The sequence below is a fragment of the Sceloporus undulatus genome, chromosome 1, assembly GCF_019175285.1.
Source record: "Sceloporus undulatus isolate JIND9_A2432 ecotype Alabama chromosome 1, SceUnd_v1.1, whole genome shotgun sequence".
NCBI lineage: Eukaryota > Metazoa > Chordata > Lepidosauria > Squamata > Phrynosomatidae > Sceloporus > Sceloporus undulatus.
Window position 1 is genome coordinate 244,548,938 of NC_056522.1, and position 13,125 is coordinate 244,562,062.

The 13,125-nt window shown below is 40.8% G+C and overlaps 1 protein-coding gene across 1 annotated transcript in view; it reads left to right on the forward strand.

Annotated features, from left to right (window-relative positions):
* CNTNAP5 (contactin associated protein family member 5) overlaps positions 1-13,125 on the forward strand; it is a 479,983-nt gene that overhangs the window by 259,172 nt on the left and 207,686 nt on the right. Inside the window, exon 8 of the mRNA XM_042445209.1 lies at positions 7,521-7,785. Coding sequence (XP_042301143.1) covers positions 7,521-7,785 — 265 coding nt within the window. The remainder of the gene's footprint in view (positions 1-7,520; positions 7,786-13,125) is intronic.

Genomic DNA, 13,125 nt, shown 5'->3' on the forward strand with positions numbered 1-13,125 from the left:
TACATGGGGAAGTAGACTAAAATCTACAAAAGCTTCTGCTGCAAGTTCCTCTCTTTTAGTTAGTCCCAAAGGTGATACAAGATCCTTTGTGTACTGATTTTCTCACATGTGTTAGCTATGTTCTATTTGCAGTAATTGTTGCAACATGGTCTCCCACCTATCCAAATTTCCAGCTACCCAAGCCCTTTATTATACATTTATAATTCCTGAATGATATCTGTATAAAAGTCTGGACTTCAAGGCCAATTGGTTCAGAAGGCACCCTCTGTTCTCATTCAGGTGTTAAATCTAGCTTCACTAACATTGGAGGAGGCACTGAGATTAATGCTTTTCTGTCTCTTGGTATTGCCTGTGATATGTTAATTAGACTCATCACTTGCACTCACAAACATCACCTTTCTTCAAATATGAAATAATTAACTACAATGGAATAAATTCAGAAAAGGGCTATTCTAGGTATTGCTCCGGCAGGCAGTACACACATCTTGACTAAATAGGATTACTACGATACTGGGTTGGTCAGATTATACAAGATTTCCTAAGGAATTTGCTGGAAAATCAGTGAAGACTTCCAGTAGATTTTGCTTTGCTCTCCTTTTAAACCTATTTCCCCATCTCCACTCACCAGTTATTGGTTTATAGGTTCTAATCACACATGAATACCCACAATGAATAAGTGGTGTCTCTCTTGTAATGATTTTGACTAAACAACTTGTTTCTGCTTTGATAGTTTCTACAATGATCTGCTTGTTACAACAAAGACAAGTCCCTTGCTTGCCTTGTCATTCCTGGAAAAAAAGATAATGGCAGAACACTTGTCTGAGTGAATGAGGGCTGGGACAGTATCTACCAAGGAAATGTTAAATATCTTCATTTAATTGACTGGATTTAGGAAGTTCAGATTGTAATAAAAGCAGCAGAAGCCCCCTTAGAGTAGATTTCAGTACCTGTTAAAGGAATCATTAATCAGACTGGAAACATTGGACTCAATGGAGTTCTCAAATGCCAAATGAGCACTAGATGGAGTTTTTAGCTGCTAGACACATCTGATCTTCTGCTTCTTCTCTGGAGGCTAGAAACTTCTTATTCTATTTCAAAGGCAGGGAAAACTTTGGTTTTCAATTTAAATGAGTTCAGCTGTTTATTATATTAGCTATTTCAGAAAAGACTTTGTAAGTTAACAAGTTTGCTTCCTCAGTCCTACAAATCACATCTATTAAATCATTGAGAAGTCTGGTGAACAGAATGATGGTGGCTGCAACCACTACCATATTTCTTGTGTTGCCCTTTAACCAGCTCCCTTACCATATATTGTCAGTAAATGCAGTAGACTCTTGGTATCCACTGGGGGTTTGTTCCAAGACCCGCCCCCAGCCCCCATGGATATTAATATCTGTGGATACTCAAGTCTCATTAAATGCAGTGGCATAGTGAAATGGTATCCCATATATAAAATAGCAAAATCGAGGTTTGATGTCTGGAATTAATCTCTTTTTAAAAATATTTTCAAGCCAAATCAATGGATAAAGAATCCGTGGATATGAACGGCTGACTGTATCAGCATATTCAGTAAGTTGCTCTTTTGAACTATAGCTTCCTGGTAGGGTTGCCATAATTCTCTACCACAAACCGGGACAAAATTTAGGACAAAATTTAGACCAAAATGTAGGACAATTGTAGGATAAAATTTCGCCCAAAATGGAGGACATTTAAGAAAAATGGAGGACCTTAAATGTCCTACATTTGGGGCTAAATTTTATCCTACAGTTGTCCTACATTTTGATCTACATTTTGTCCTACATTTTGTCCTGGTTTGTGGTAGAGAATTATGACAACCCTACTTCCTGGAGAATCTGAACTATAGCTCAAAAGGTCATTTATAATACTCTTTATTCAGTCACATTGAAAAGTATACCCATAGTAGATATAACTGTGTAAATATACAAGTGCATTGTGTAAATATACAACTACACTCAGGAGTTCTGTGTGTGTATCTCATGGACTTAAGAACAGGGCAAAACAGGTTTTTTTCTCATTGACAGTTTAACAGCAGAAGAGATTTCCACAGTTCTCTCGACAGTTGGGTAAAAACTTGACATATGATCAGTAGCAATAACTAAAGGGCCTTCCAGTGTAAATTGGGCTAAAACATGGACTATATATGTATTCTTGACATGATATATCAAAATCCATATGTGTCTGCATGTGTACACCTTGGGGTTTTGCCTATCCCTCTGCTGTCACCAACTATGAGGGCTTCCATTTATCTCAACCATTGCCTCACTTCTGCCAACAATGTGAGTACCTCTTCCTGTCCCACTGCTGTGGTGATCTGTTGTGTGGACCTCCTAGATACCCCCATGGTTCCTGTGTGAGATTTTATTTATCTTCTATCCCCACCAGATGCCATCATTCTTTATTATCTGCCTTTACCCCAGATACTATGTCGGTGCTTAACTTTCCAATATGTAGTGTTCTCAGAGGCTCAGGTTATCTCTCACACTCTCTCAGACATTCATCTCCTAGCTAACTCTGATCACTCTCCTCACCACTCAAACGTCTAAACCTCCACTCTAACTAATCTTGACAGACACCCTCTCATCCCTAACCAGCTGATCTACCCAGCTTTTCAAAATCCTCTCAGACATATCACCAGTCACCACTCAGTCCTAGCATTCCATTCTCTCACTTTTTTCTGATACATCCTTACCACATACATCTAAATGACAGTGCATGCACAACTATATTGCTTAATAACTAATAAGGGAAACATTTTACCTGAAAAGTCCAGAATATCACATGCACTTGCACACACAATCACTTCCAAAAGAACCGTACCAATTTGGATGTCTGTTATGTGAACTTTACCAAAATTGTAACTCCACCACCCCACCACCACCACTATAACATATGGAATGAATTTCATGTTATATTAGGAAAAAAGACCATCTTTTCACTAAGTATCTGTCACTAAGGGGCTGTGCACACACCGGCCATAAAGGATGACCTAGGGGCAAAGTCAGGGTGTGGCATCCACATGATGCACAGCCCGACTCTGCACCCAGGGCAACGTGATGCTGCACGCCATTCCACATAGCCCATGGTATCACGGCACTCCTCTGGTGCTGCATCCACACAATGCAGTGCCAAAGGAGCATCTTAAAGCTGTGGTGCCATAGCTATTGTGCCCTGGAAACGTCCAATCAGGGCAGCAGTGTGCGGTTGCTGTGGCCCCAATCTGGCGCAACTGAAAACGGCTGCAGGCCACCCCTTAGGGGCGGTCTGCATAGCCTCTGAGTGGCTATCTGGCAATCTCAGGTGACTTTGTGCCAATATCTAATTATAACAAACAAAATAGGTGCTCATTGCATCCTGTCTTAAATTGAAACAATGTCAGTGTTCATTTTACCCAGGGTTTGATTAGGTAGCCAACTTTTCAGTGTAGATCATTCTAGATGTGTCACAGATAAGACACCATTCAAAATGGATTCATTGAAATACACATGTTTCTTGTTCTGATTTTCTTTGTCTTATAATCTAAGAAAGAAAAGGTGGGGGGGGGAGAAAGATTCCATGGAAGCTTTTGTTTCATCTTCCCAGGAATTAAATCTTTTTTTTGAGAACTTGGTTTAATTTCCACCTCAACCAAGAATGCTTAAAAGCTATTGAAAGTGATTATAAGCCCTTTCATCATCTTGCCCTATCCTTTCAATGAGGGAATCCCCAAGCACCCTATAACTTCCCATGCATCAGTCATCTTTTGTTCCTTCTAATGATCCTGTTAGAATGAAAAACCAGCTCTAATGAGAGGCTGTATCACAGAGAAAGCTTTTTACTTCAGTGGGGTTTATCAGATTTCAGTTGATATTTCACAAAGTGCCTTGGTTCAAAAGCAAGCAGTTATAACACCATACCACTGGTCTGAAACACTCTGGTTTTCCCCCCCTTTTCTTTAAAAGTGATATGAATATATGCTTCCTCTTCCTCTATTGTTAATTTTCATAGCAATTGCTTGTAATATGACTTGGTTGAATAGACTACAATGAAATTACTAAGAACAAAGACACTAAAACTCCATCTACTGCACAAGAGGGCATTTAGATCTGAAATAACTTTGATATCAAGAGTTAGGTGGAAAGCTCCAAGGGTGTCTCCACTCATTGCAACAGGACTCCTCTGGAAATATATTATTATTATTATTATTATTATTATTATTATTATTAACCTTTATTTATAAATCGCTGTAAATTTACACAGCGCTGTACATACAATCTTTTTAATTGGACAGTTCCCTGCCCTCAGCCTGGAAAAGAGCAATGACAGAATATGGCCAGCTGCAGTGTAAAACCTTGAGAAGTACTTTGAGTCAAGATATTTGGGGGGAGGGGCAGAGGTGGGGTAAGATCAGTACAAGGTGAAGCATATTTTCATGATACCCCAGCAAGGCAGATAAACCAGCAAAGTGGTTGTAGTATATGATGCACTTCTACAATCCAGTAGAAGTGCATCATATACTATCTGCTTTACTGAAACCAAGGAAGACATCTGGTATCTAGTTGTTGTTGTTTTGTTGTTATTGTTTTTGTTGTCATTTGCTGGAATCCTAGATCAGCTAGTTGGTTAAGGAGACATAATGCCTCCTGGTCTGCTCCTCCCCAATCTACCTTAATAGCCAACATTTGGATGGGATGAAGGAGGTCTGTTCAGCTGATAAATAAAACTATTCAGGTTTCCAATAAGACTGTGTAGTCTTACTGAATACAGATCAGTTATAGATCTGTAACTCTAGGTTATGCATCCATAACAGCAGGACTGAATGCTCTTCCTTCTCCTCCTTTACCACCACCATCACCACACTCAGTACTAGGGTTCAAGTTGACTTTCAAATGTTAAAACAAATACAGATTAAAATACATGAACAGACATCAGAAAATCTATAAAATTTATTTTTAAAAGGCAAACTATATAATTAAAGCTATTTAAAATCCATTAAAATGCATAAGATAAAGATCATCACTTCATTGAAACTTCATTGCAGTCAAATCCTAAAAGTCTGTCAGGACGTGAACAACAACAAATAGGGAACTGTCCATGTCCCAAACTGCAAAGCTACATTTCAGCAGGAGTACAACCCGAAACAGCACAGGCTGAATCCCTATCCCCACCCCCCCCCCCCATAACTCTTTTAACTGATCATGAGAACCTTGTATCTGGGCTAAACCTCAATTTGTTAACCCTTCTCTGAACTATTACAGATATCAGATATTGTTTTAGCACCAAAACAGCTTCCTTGGAATTAGATTGTAAGGACAAAAAGAGTTGAGTATCATCAGCATATTGGCAGTACGAAACCCCATGCTCCAGACAACATCTCCCAGCAGCTTTATGTGGAAGATTAATAGCTTAGGGGAAACACTGAGTCCTGAAGAACTCCATGGCCAGCAGCCAAGGAATTGAATAGGAATCCTGAAGCACCATCTTGTAAACATCCTTTCCAGAAGAATGGAGTGACTGTTAAACAGTGCTTCCATCCCAGATACTCAGCCCAGAAAGAAACCATGATTGAACCATTGGGGAGTCAGCAGTACCAACAATTTGGCCAACACTTTGCAGATAATTTTTGGAAGGGTTTTCCCCCCCCACTGAAGGTCTTCCAGCAACCTCCTTCAGGCATTTTGAGACCCTGCCCTGCTGAAAGAGGAATTACCACTCCCTTGACCCACTCAACCACTTTTCTTTGGCTTTCTTAATGAAACAAGAGTAAGAAGGGCTTATAACACTTTCAGTGCCTCTCATCTCTCCAAGGTCCACCACTGAGATGGAACAAATTGGACAAGTGGGGCCAGAATTGTACTTGCTGAATCTGTGTCTACTGTAATGTCTAAATAAGAATGAATCCAAACAACTTTGCCTGCAAAGTGTCGGCCAAGATAATCTTACCAACAGTAATCTGTTGAATGGTTTGAGTGATCCTAGTGAAGATGCCAAACCACAAGTAACAGTTCCATTGATGGACCTTTGCAGAGGTAATAGTCACAGAAAAGAAAGTTTTATTTTGCTTTTAAACAGATTCTAGCTTATTGTCAATTAGTCTCACTCCAAGCATTCAGGCAATGGCACTCTAATTCCTATCTGACTAATTTCACTGCTGTTGTCTTGCTAGAGTATGATTGAGCTGACTAAGCTCCACTCTGTCAGAAAAGACACTCAGGAGTGATGATGTCTATCAGCATAGCTATTTCTCCATTCCAGAAGTCAAGTACTCCTGGAAATAGCAAGGAAATAGCCATCAGGAAATTATCTAGGTTTGTCAGTCTCCTGGGTAGACCATTTTCATTGGTCTACCACTTCTATGTACTCTGAATCCCATCAAATCTAAAATTCACTGGCTGAAAATCCATCCATGAAACAGAAATATTGAAAGTTCCACCATCCCCAGATCAGCACCATCATCCCATCCAGCAAACAAAGGCCTAGATTGTGTCCATTAGCATGTGTTGAGCCAGATACAACTTGAGACAGACACATGGTTTCCATGTGGGACATGTCATCCTGAGCTATCCTAACAGAGAAGTTTCAACATCATCATGGATGTTGAAATCCCCCACACTGCACACCATATGGACAATCAACAACACCCCAAAAATCACTCTAGCTAGCTGAGGAAGTAGAGCTTTTAAACAGCAGTGTGGGAAGTACACACATAGAGTTCTAGGGGCTCTCCTTTATTGATTGTTGTTTGTTGTTAACTGCCCTCAAATCAATTCCAATTCATTGTGACTCTGTGGATGAGACACCCCTGTCAGTCCCAGCTACCCACATTCACAGATACACACTAAAACCCTGATGGATAGAGCACCTTGTTGGGGGAGGAACAAACTACAGTTACTCCCTGCATCCCCACCACAGTTTCATCTGCTTATGCACCGATATTCAAGGTGGGTCAAACTGAGACAGACAGACATGCACATCCAACCAGGTTTATTGATACAGGCCAAATTGGCCTGTTTATTGAAGAACAAGTACAGTACTGAATGTCTGTTGTTTTACTGATTTGGCATTTAAAATAAGATATACCTGCTGAAATTAAACCTGGGTTTTTCTTCACTTAAGTCATGATGGATTCTACTGATAATCTTTGAACACCAACCCAGACAGAGAATGAAAACTTCCATTTATGTTTGCCCCAAAAACATAAAATCTCAGCATAACACCAACTTGTATATTTCCTTAGTTCAGTTTGCTGCTCCTATTCAACACAACAGCAAGGCACTCATTACCAAGCCTGTTAGTAGATGATTCAGTATCTCAGCAAGAAAATATGCTTAGTAAACTGAGAAACCTTCTGATTCTCTATGTGAGTGTGGGTCTATCTATATATGTAGTATAATACTAAAGCTACATTGCCTTGTTGTCCTGCTGTTGTAATAACAGCAGGATGTTCAGAGTAGCCGGATGGGGAAACAGCTTGATTGTTGTTTGTTGTGTTCCTCCCACCTCTTTGTTTTATTACTTTCCAGGGTAATGTGACTTTTGCCTGCTCAGAACCACAAATCACTCCCATCACCTTCGACAGCTCCAACAGCAGTTACTTGCTGTTACCAGGCACTCCCCAGCTTGATGGCCTGTCAGTCAGCTTCCAGTTTCGCACATGGAACAAGGATGGTCTCCTCCTGTCCACTGAGCTGTCAAGAGATTCTGGCTCACTCCTCTTGTTTCTCCAGCATGGGAGGTTAGCACTCATCATCCAGAAGGCAGCAGAAAAACATGTGGCCATCAATGCAGGTATTTCATGTCTGCCCAGTAGCAGTTTCCCTCCTCTCTTTTGTTCCTAGTATTATTGTTAAATGAGAACATGAACCATAACACATCATTTTCTTCAAGGGAATGTTTAATTGGAGAAACCAAGTTGATAGTAGTAGTAATAATAATAATAATAATAATAATAATAATAGGTATTTTAGTGTCTCTGACAAATAGTGAAAAGGAAAACTTAACAATATGTTTTGTGGTTTATATGACAACAAGCTCTGGGCTCAATATTAGTCTGAAGGTCACTGGATGCTGAAATGACAATTCGAAAGATAAGTCATAGAAAAACAGAAAAAGTCCAGAGTTGTGAAATTTCCAATTTGTTTATTTTTTTTATTTTATTTAAACCTCACCTTTCTCCTAACATGGGAGAAAGTAACCATGCCATTATTTGCCCCCAAATACAAATAATTTTGAAATACCTTAAATATTTAGCAATTCTTCAAAGGAAAAGATTATGGTCCAGTTGCAGTTGCTAATCTAATCTAAAGTAAATCCATTGAATGAATTGCTGAATAGTAAACACACTTAAGTAAACTCCATTACAGCAGCCCATCTGTAATGCTGGGGATTCAACCCCCCCCCCCTCTTTTGCAGGTGGCAAAACATGTGGACAATCACACTCCATATTATTCAATGGCAATAATATTAATTCCCATGCTTTAGCATGTGGGCATTCATGTTACCACCATTGAATAATCTGAGGTGTGGTGATTCATGAATTGTTAAAATCTTAGATTAGAAGCCTTCCCAAAAGGAGGGCCTTCTGTAATTTAATGTGCCTACTCTCATTGAGGCTAGCAACTGGATTTAGACCTTAGCTGTATCACATTAACTAAATTCATACCATTATTTAGTACCGTCATACTAAATTCATAAAATTAAAGTCTTTAAGATACCATATAATTCTTTATTTGAACTTTAAGTGGTTTCAAATGAAATTATTCTGTAGCATCTTTAAGATTTTGATTGACTCTTAAATGGATTCAAAGGTGTCATTTAAATTCTATGAAGATTCAAAGCTGGATCTCCCCTTTTCTTATTTTTGATAAGAGATTTTATTTTTCAACATTCTTTCTTTGTAACTGTTCTTCCCTGACTTACAGTAATGTGGGCTGGATGAATAAAGTTTAAAGAACTTATATACAGCTGAGAGATGTGGGCCAAAACCATTTGGAAGGGCCATAGTTGCTCACCTCAGCTTTAGTTCAACTGAGTGGAGGAGCTTTCCTAAACATGGTAAAACATATTCAGGAAATGCAGAGTTTCCGTGGTTATAGGATATTAGGACTGGACCATGGGCTGCAGTCAGTCTTGGCTCATCAGTCAAAAACAAGAAGCCAGCAATTGTGGGCAAAACATTAATCAGAAAGGAAAAAGCAGTTAGAGAAAGAGATGCATATATTTGCTTACTTTATTGCCATATGCAATAATGAATCATTTTAGCCCACCCCCCGGAAAAGACTTTACAATACTTTTTGGCACATATTTGATTCCCCCTTCATTTTGGGCCTATTTAGCAAAATAGTAAATTTGCACGAAATAATTGAGTATTTTGCACACTTTTGTGCCAATGAATTTTCTGCAAAAAGAAAAAATGTTTTTGAAATACAATAACAAAATTGGGTTTCCCCACCATTTTAATCTAGTATCTTGATCCACTGAGGCATTGTTTTTTATTGAGGATGAGAAAATGCGGTGAATACATTCCTCATCAGAATCAAAGGGCAAAACAGGAGCCGTAACAGAGGAGGAGATTAGAAGTCAAGACCAAAATAATAAACCCAAAGATAGAGCATCAAAGCTCAGGAAAACCGTCCTGTCCAGCAAAGCTTAACTGTCACAGGAATTCCTCTTATGGTCTGGCTTGTCCTAACCTGTGTAAGCAAATGCTATTAAATGCAGTTTAGTGGTTTACTAGATTGGAAAACCACAAATTCCATAGTTACATGTCTAAGCTAGGGCAGTTTGTGAGTTTAACTGATCATTTTGGAAGCATCCAAAGCCTGCTGTGACGAATTTAACAACTTCTTCACGGATAAAATCTCTCGGATAAGATCTGATCTCGACGCCAGTATTAGTACAGAATCCAGAGTAGAGGTGTCCAGAGCTTCTGTGGACTCAGTTATACTGGATCATTTTGAGTCTGTCAGTACCGAGGATGTGGACAAGATCCTTTGCAGTGTTAGGAAGACGACATGTTCACTCGATCCCTGTCCCTCATGGCTGGCAGCGCAAGGGGGAGGGATTGTAGCAGATATGTTACGTCGCATAATTAACTGATCCTTCAGGGAAGGATGGTTTCCATCTAGTCTAAAAACAGCCATCGTAAAACCTTTGTTAAAAAAGCCCTCCCTAGACCCCCTGATTCGGAATAATTATCAGCCTGTCTTGCTGCTGCCATTTTTAGGGAAGGTGATCGAGAGGGCGGTGGCCGTCCAGCTTCAAGGGATCTTGGATGAGATGGATTTTCTGGACCCATTTCAAACTGGCTTCCGGGCGGGCTATGGAGTTGAGACTGCCATGGTTGCCCTGGTCGATGATCTCCGTCTGGGCATGGACAGGGGGAGCGTGTCCCTGCTAGTGCTTTTGGACCTCTCAGCGGCCTTCGATACCATTGACCATGGTATCCTTCTGGAACGCCTGAGATAGTTGGGAATCGGGGGCACTGCACTTCAGTGGTTCCGGTCCTACCTTTCGGGCAGATTCCAGATGGTGCAGCTGGGGGACGTGTGCTCTGATAAGAGGGCACTTACATCTGGTGTTCCTCAAGGAGCCATTCTGTCCCCTATGCTATTTAACATTTACATGAAGCGGCTGGGAGAGATCATCCAGAGACACGGGGCGCGGTGTTATCAGTACGCTGATGACACCTAAATATGCTTCTCTGTGTCTCCGACGGATGCAGTGACTAGGGATGGCATCTCTCCTCTAAATGCCTGTCTGGAGTCAGTAATGGGCTGGATGAGGGAAAACAGACTCAGTTTGAATCCAGAGAAAACGGAAGTACTCGTGATAGGTTCTCCAGGCCCGGGGATGGAGATTTTTCTGCCTGTCCTGAATGGGGTCAAGATCCCCGTGAAGAACTCAGTCCGCAGTCTGGGGGTGTTTCTGGATTCATCGCTCCACCTAACATCTCAGGTGGATGCGACGGTCAGAGGCGCCTGTTATCAACTTCGGTTGATACGCCAGCTGTGACCCTACCTGGACTGGGGGGACCTTGAAACGGTGGTACATGCTCTGGTAACCTCTCGGTTGGATTTCTGCAATGCGCTCTACATGGGGCAACCCTTGTACCAAACCCGGAAGCTACAATTGGTTCAGAATATGGCAGCAAGGCTGGTCACTGGATGTTCCAAGACCAGCCATATAACACCTATCTTAAAAGATCTACACTGGCTGCCGATGCGCTTCCGGGCACAATACAAGGTGTTGGTTATAACCTATAAAGCCCTAAATGGCTTGGGCCCAGGGTACTTGGAGGACCGCCTCTCCCCATATAATCCGCCCGCACTCTCAGATTGGGCGAGAAACATCTACTTGAAGTTCCTAATTGTAGATATATGTCATCTCAGAGGGCTTTCTTGATCTCAGCCCCACAGCTTTGGAACTCTTTGCCCAATGAGCTCCGCACTGTCACCTCCATAGATGCATTTAAGAGGAACTTGAAGACCTTCCTCTTCCACCAGGCTTCCCCCCCATGAGCACCAATGTTACTCTAATCCCCTTCGATGATGTATATTGTCAGTCCAGCTATTGCATGTTTTTTATGGTTTTAATCTGTCGTAGCTCTGTATAGTCTTGGTCTGTTCATGTTGGTTTCTTGTTTGTATGGAGGGTGGGTTTGCACTTTGTTGAGATATTATTGTAACCATTGTTTTGTGGAATTTTAATGTTGGAAACCGTTGTGATCTGTATTGGAATAGCGGTATACAAATAAATTATTATTATTATTATTATTATTATTATTATTGACTATCCAATACTCCCAATTTATCTAGAATTTGTTCTGCCAAAGATATGTCTTCATCAAACGTGCACACCTTGACTCAAAAATTGAAATGCATGTGTGTGTATATCTCACCTCTGATCCATAACAAATTTGCCTAGAAATGAATTCAATTAAAAACAATTAGACACTCAAGTAATGATTTAATTTAGAACTAAGATTGGTAATCCAATGACATGATACAGTTTGGAAAATAAATCAAATGGTTTCTAAAGCTCAGATACTCTGAAAGTTTATGAGGTTCACAATTAGACAAAATTCAGCCACTCCAGACTTTTTAAACTGACATGTGATGCTCCATATTGGATATGTTGTGTAATATCGGATTTTTGTAGTTATTATTATTATTATTAACCTTTATTTATAAAGTGCTGTAAATGTACACAGCGCTGTACATAAAATCTTTTTAATTAGACGGTTCCCTGCCCTCAGGCTTACAATCTAAAAAGACATGACATAAAAGGAGAAGGGAAAGGTGGTGGGGCTAGTAGGCTAATACATATAAAGTTCATAGCAATACAGGAAATGGTTCGATAAAAAGACCCAAAAGAACATTCAATAGCAAGTGCAATTATGCAATGCCTGGGAACGTTTTTGAACAGGATGGTCTTCAACTCTGTTTGAAGCTGGTTAAGCAGTGATGGCCCTTGCTCGCAGGGGAGAAGGTTCCAGTGAGTGGGGGCAGCGAAGTGAAAAGGGGTGAATCCGGATGGGGCAGAGCGAACTCCTGGGACAGCAGACCTTGACTACCAGAACGAAGGGCCCTAGTGGGAAGGCGAGGAGAAATAAGGTCTGATAAGTAAGGAGGGGCCAGCCCATGGAGGGCTTTAAACATCGACAGCAGGAGCTTATACTGATTACGGAAAAGGAGGGGGAGCCAGTGAAGGGATGCCAACACAGGAGAGATGTGGTCAGAGTGGTGGGCAGATGTGATAATGCGTACAGCTGAATCCTGGATAGAGATTAAAGGACGGAGGTGAGAAAGAGGAAGCCCAACCAGGAGGACGTTACAGTAATCAAGTCGTGAGACCAGTAGGGCATGGACCAGGATCTTGGCAGCAGAGGCACAGAGATATGGTCGGATTTTAGCAATATTGTACAAAAAGAATCTACAAGCCTTGGCTGTGGTCTAGATCTGAGGGATACACGACAGAGAAGAATCAAAGATAAAACCAAAACTGCGGGCTTGCTGGACTGGTTGAATAGAAATGTTGTCCACAGAGACAGGAAAGGAGTGTGGAAGGGTGGACTTAGGGGGAAAGACAAGAAGCTCCGTCTTGGACATGTTGAGCTTCAAACGCCGT